Raw genomic sequence first — 5,416 nt, forward strand, 5'->3', positions numbered from 1 at the left:
TCAAGGGGCTGGAGGTAGGAGGGCTTGAATATTTGGGGGCAGAGGAGACTGGGCAGGGCAGTGGAACTCTTTTATAGCTTGGCTGTCAAAACCTGCATAACTGGATCAATTTTATTGTGTGTAAGTTTTACCTTAACAGAAAGATTTTATGGCTGAATGAAAGGTCTATAAATAGTAATTGACCTAATAGAATTGGATGGGCCATAAAGAAAGCTGAAAACATCATGATCTATATATAACAGAATTCTCAAAAAGAAGCAGTATGTTTAGATCTATGGGATGGAATGCTAACCCTAGGAGTATTGGAGGGAGCGGGGGGACTATTTGAAAGCAATTACTATATAGCTAAGCCTTCTCCCCACTCCATACCTCTGGACTAATGTAGCTTACTATTGCAGAAATCTGGAGTTTTGGTTTCTGCAGAGAGTAAAAGAGATAATCCACACTGGGGAGTCCCAGGAACAGTTTAGGGCCCTGGATGTCAACAATGGAAGGTTAGGAGATGATGAACATACTTAATGCAGAATGTTTAGACACAGGCACCTTCTACCTAAGCTGCCAGAACCCTGCAATAAGATCCTCACCATTCAAGAAAGAATTTGTTGTTATCTGTGAAGCTAACAAGCCCATGAGAGATGATATAAAGATACTGATATCTGCAGCTTCCCATGACTCACCCAGTTCTCTCACTGAGAAGATCAAAGTAAGTAAGCCACATCAACAGCCCAGAGTTTCCAATCACTTCTTGTTCTAGCTGTCTTAATTTCAAGTTGAAGACAAAGAAATACCAGACATCTAAAAAGGGCCTCTAACATGAAAAATAAACACCAAGTCAATCAAGTTGAAAACTGCAATTTGTGGGAAACAAACTCAGCTAGGAGAAGGAAGATAAATTAAGTTATGAAGTACTTCCAGTTCTTTAAGGTTTAAGACAGAAATGATGAATACATTCCATTTTATTTATGCCACTAATCACAACACCACAAGTCACTTACCAAAAGATTCTGTAAGGTGGACAAAAGGAGGTAGACTAGGGATCTCAAAACTGAAAGGAGAATCCAGTGGGGAGATCCCTGGGGTGTTTCTTTCCCCATGTGGACTTGGGGTTATTTGTGCGGTAACACACACCAGCCATCAGAAAAGCTAAGGGCCAGGAAAGGGTGGGACAACATGACAGAAACCTTCTCACCATATGCCTGCTCTGAGAGAAGCTGCACTTCTCTGTCCTCCAAAATTCACTGAAGAAGCTGGCTTCATTGATGGGAGGCTATTTTTCAAGCCCTTTCCCAGCAATTAAGGTGGCCCCTGTTGAGCATATGGGCCAAGATATCTCAACTCAGCATTGCTGACATTTAAGGCTGGGAAATTTATTGTTTTTGGAAGGTGTCCTGTGCCTTATAGAATGTTTAGCAGCATCCCTTTCCAGACACTTTATAAACTCAACTACTATTGGAATCACAGTCCACTAAAGTGAGCCAGATATACATTCTGACTTGTCAGGTTGACTACCTGCTAAATTAGACTTAAGTGGGAACCAGAGCCTTAAAAATTTATACTCAAAGTGCACAGGATACAGTCCGAAATTACTTGTTACATTGAGAACTAGGAAAATCTCAACTCCAATAAGAAAAGACAATCAATAGACATTAAGCTAACATATTGTTTGAATTATTGGACAAAGATTTTAAAGCAGCTATCATAAAAATTCTCCATTGAGCAATTATGAACACACTTGAAACATATTTAACATATTAAAGTGCAAGTAACCATAAAGGAAGAGAAATTATTGGCAATATATTACAGATGTTCCTCAATTTACAATGAGATTACATGTCAATAAACCCATCATAAGTTGAAAATATAAGTAAAAAATGCATTTAATACACATAACCTACCAAACATCATTCCTTAGACTAGCCTAACTAAAACATGCTCAACATTTACATTAGCCTAGACTTGGGCAAAATCATCAAACACAAAGTCTATTTTATATTGAAGTGTTGAATACTTCATGTATTTATTGAATACTGTACTGAAAGTGACACACAGAATGTGTATGGGTATCACTTTCACATGGTTGTAAAGTAAAAAAAATCATTAGGCCAAACCATTATAAGTCAGAGATCATCTGTAAAAGACAAGGGATTAATATCAAGAAATATAAAGATTTCCTAATACCACACATTCATAGCTTCCCCCATTGTAGACCTTAGTATCTTCTAATTAATTTTGCTGTGATTCTAAAACTTCTTTCAAAAAAGTAAAACCTATTTAAATATATGCATGGGGGAAAGGGATCGGGGGAGGTAGAAGAGGGTGAAAGGGAGATAAATAGTGACGGAAGGAGACTCGACTTGGGGTGGTAAACACAATACAATATACAGATATGTATTGTATAATTGTATAAATGCAGCCTATATAATTTTATTAACCAATATCACCCCAATAAATTCAATTAAAAAATAAAATAAATCCTGGGGGAAATAATTTTATGGAAAGGACCACATCCAAATAAAGGATTAAACTACAACAAATATATACCTCCCCCAAAATGGATACACACGTTGAATAATTATAAAGGCAGTGTTTGTACCCTGTATATATATGAAACACCTAGAGACTGGCAAACTACCTGTTTCTATATAACTCGTGAACTAAGAATGGTTTTTACATTTTTTTATGCTTGGGGGAAAACAAAAGAATATGTTGTGGGATGTAAACTTCACATGAAATTCAAATTTGTATTTGGAAATAACGTTTTCTTGGAAGGCAGTGCTGTTCATTTGTGTACATACTGTCACGACAGCACAACTTCAGGGCATAGTGTACCTTCCCCACCCTTTCTTCTCTGATAGTAATATCACTTGCTTTGTTCAATGTCACATTAGTAAATAGGTGGGAATTTTGCTTGCACTTGTCCGTAATACTGCGTCCTATGCCCAAACCCGAACTTGCTGGCTGGGTGTTGGTAGACACGGTATGAAGTTATCCCCATTGCATCAGCCAAGAACCAGCCACCTGACCCGGAGGGAGACCACCAGAGACCACTGACCACAGCCGCCCCTGGTGTGAGACCACTGGAAACCACCAACCACAGCTGACCTGGGTGTGAGGACACCAAGAGTCTATCACCCGGGAAGCAGGCTGCTGGGAGCTGCCTCCACGTGCATGTGAGCGAGTGGTGGCTTGCCAGGGCCCCGGGGGGGTCCAGATAGCGGGTGGAGAGGAGCACCAACTGGTGCCTGAGACACAGGGGCAAAACCACGTGTTTAGGGTTCCAGCACGGGCGCGAGGCGCTGGCGTTGGTACTGTCAAGTGTCGCGTGCGCTGGCGCCATCACACATCGCGAGGCCGCAGCCATGGTGAGTCCAGCCGGCTCCAGCCACCGCACCCCGGGGGCCTTCAGCCTCATGGCCACCCCGTCCTCCTGCCATGGTGCTGGGCCTGGAGCTTCGAGCAAAGCCTCGGGCCTCTTCCTGCTGCTGCTGTTCCTTCTGCCCCACAGGCACCGAGACAGTGAAGGGATCACCTTGAGCCAGGATGTGGGTAGGACCCCTCCCAACGGGGTTGGGAGTGGTTCTTGAGGCCATCCTCCCTCCCCTTGCCTTCCTGGTTGGAGAGCCCTTTCCCTTGCCTTATCTTCCCTTCTCGCCCTCCCCTGTTCTCTCCTATCCTTCTCTCCACTTTCCTATTATCCCAGCCTCCCCTTCCCTCCGCCCCCCACTCCCCGTCCCAACACACACACTTCTTGTGCACTGCCAGATCCTCCCTCCCTTTTGCTCATGGCCTGGCCTGCTCCTGCATAGCTGCTACTCACACGCTCTGTATCTCTCCACTCAGCCTGTGGCCAGCGTCACATGCAGGGGAAGGTCGTAGGGGGCGTGGACGCCCCTGAGGAGAAGTGGCCGTGGCAGGTCAGCGTGCACTATGGGGGCTTCCACATCTGCGGTGGGTCCATCCTCAATGAGTACTGGATCCTGACAGCAGCCCACTGCTTTAACAAGTGAGTGGTGCTGGCCATTCCCGTGGAGATCCAGGGACCTTGAGGCTGACCATCCAAGACAGGTCGAGCTGGGACTACATGGAATTGGAGAGAGAATGGGTCCAGCACACAGCTCCATCCTCTTTAACTTCTCCCAACACAGGGCTGAGGGGTCCTTAAGACCATCTGTTCTTTGAGATAGGTGTGGAGCAAAATCATAGAATGAGAGGTGAGGAGAGGAGACACACCATAGGACAGCTGAGACACATCACAGGAGAGACTGGAGGGGCCACATCATAGTATGAAAGGAGAGAAGACACATCATAGGATGGGAGGAGAGGAGATAGTCATAGGAGGAGAGGAAATACATCACAATAAGATGGGAGGAGAGGAGACTAAGAGGCTGACAGGAGAGGGGACATATCAGGAGGGAAGGAGAAGAGGCACATAACAGGGTGAGAGCCGAGGAGAGACTTACTTCTGGACAGGCCACTTTACACCTGACAAGCTCATCCTAGGCTGTTGGTGGCCAGCAGATCCTGATGGTTCCCCAGATTCTCCATGGGCCCAGGTCAAGACTTCTTTGGGGGTAATTCTTCCAAACAACCAAGTCCCCACTGTCCTTCAAGGGATTACTTTTCCACAACTTGACTGAGAGCCTGAATACCAAGCTGCCACGCTCCCAGGCCTCCCTATGTCGGTGAGCTAATGGTGGCTCCTCTCCCCAGATTCAAGGTGCTTGAGCCACCGTGCCTTTGTTCTCTGTCCCACAGGGACAGGCGCACTGAGGCATTTGATATGTACGTGGGCCTTGTGGACCTCAAGCTCGCAGGCCATCATACCCAGTGGTTTGAGGTGAATAAGATTATTATACATCATACATATGAAGTGTTCCACCCTATTGGAGGTGACGTCGCTCTGGTGCAGCTGAAAAGTCCAATTGTATTTTCTGACTCTGTACTCCCCATCTGCATTGCAACCCCAGACATGAACCTTGAGAACCTTACCTGCTGGGTTACAGGATGGGGACTCATCTCCCAAACAGGTAAGAAAACAAAATGCAGCATCAATCCCTTTTTTGGAGCTTGTGGAAGGATGGTGGCTCTATGGCACTAAGGAAAGAAAGTGTTGCAGGTATCTGAGGACTACAATCCCAACCTATTTCTCTGTCAGTGTGGAGTTTTGATTTATCCCTGGCTGGCTTTGTTGTATATAAAGAAATAGTTACTTCTACTTTGAGTGTGGACTTAATATTTAGTTTATCAAGACCAAAATTTTCAAAGTTTCCTAAGATAGTAAATTTAAAGTAATCTTTTTAGCCTATTAAAAAAACCTACTAGCTATTCTCATTTTGTACCTAAAAGCCTTGTATTTTCTTTGTAGGTTTGTACTCAGAATTTTTATGGTTAAGTAAAAGATGTTTTTAAGTTGCAT

General features: G+C 44.4%; 1 protein-coding gene across 1 annotated transcript; it reads left to right on the plus strand.

Moving 5' to 3' along the window:
* Positions 1 to 3,359: 3,359 nt before the first annotated feature.
* On the plus strand, positions 3,360 to 5,027 carry PRSS38 (protease, serine 38; the record flags this gene model as incomplete). The annotated part of the gene is made up of 3 exons (XM_006773685.1): positions 3,360 to 3,546; positions 3,841 to 4,003; positions 4,756 to 5,027. Coding segments are annotated over exons 1-3 (622 nt in total), but the record flags the coding sequence as incomplete, so codon positions are not given.
* Between the last annotated feature and the right edge of the window lie 389 nt (positions 5,028 to 5,416).

This window comes from Myotis davidii, unplaced genomic scaffold, assembly GCF_000327345.1.
Source record: "Myotis davidii unplaced genomic scaffold, ASM32734v1 scaffold1687, whole genome shotgun sequence".
NCBI lineage: Eukaryota > Metazoa > Chordata > Mammalia > Chiroptera > Vespertilionidae > Myotis > Myotis davidii.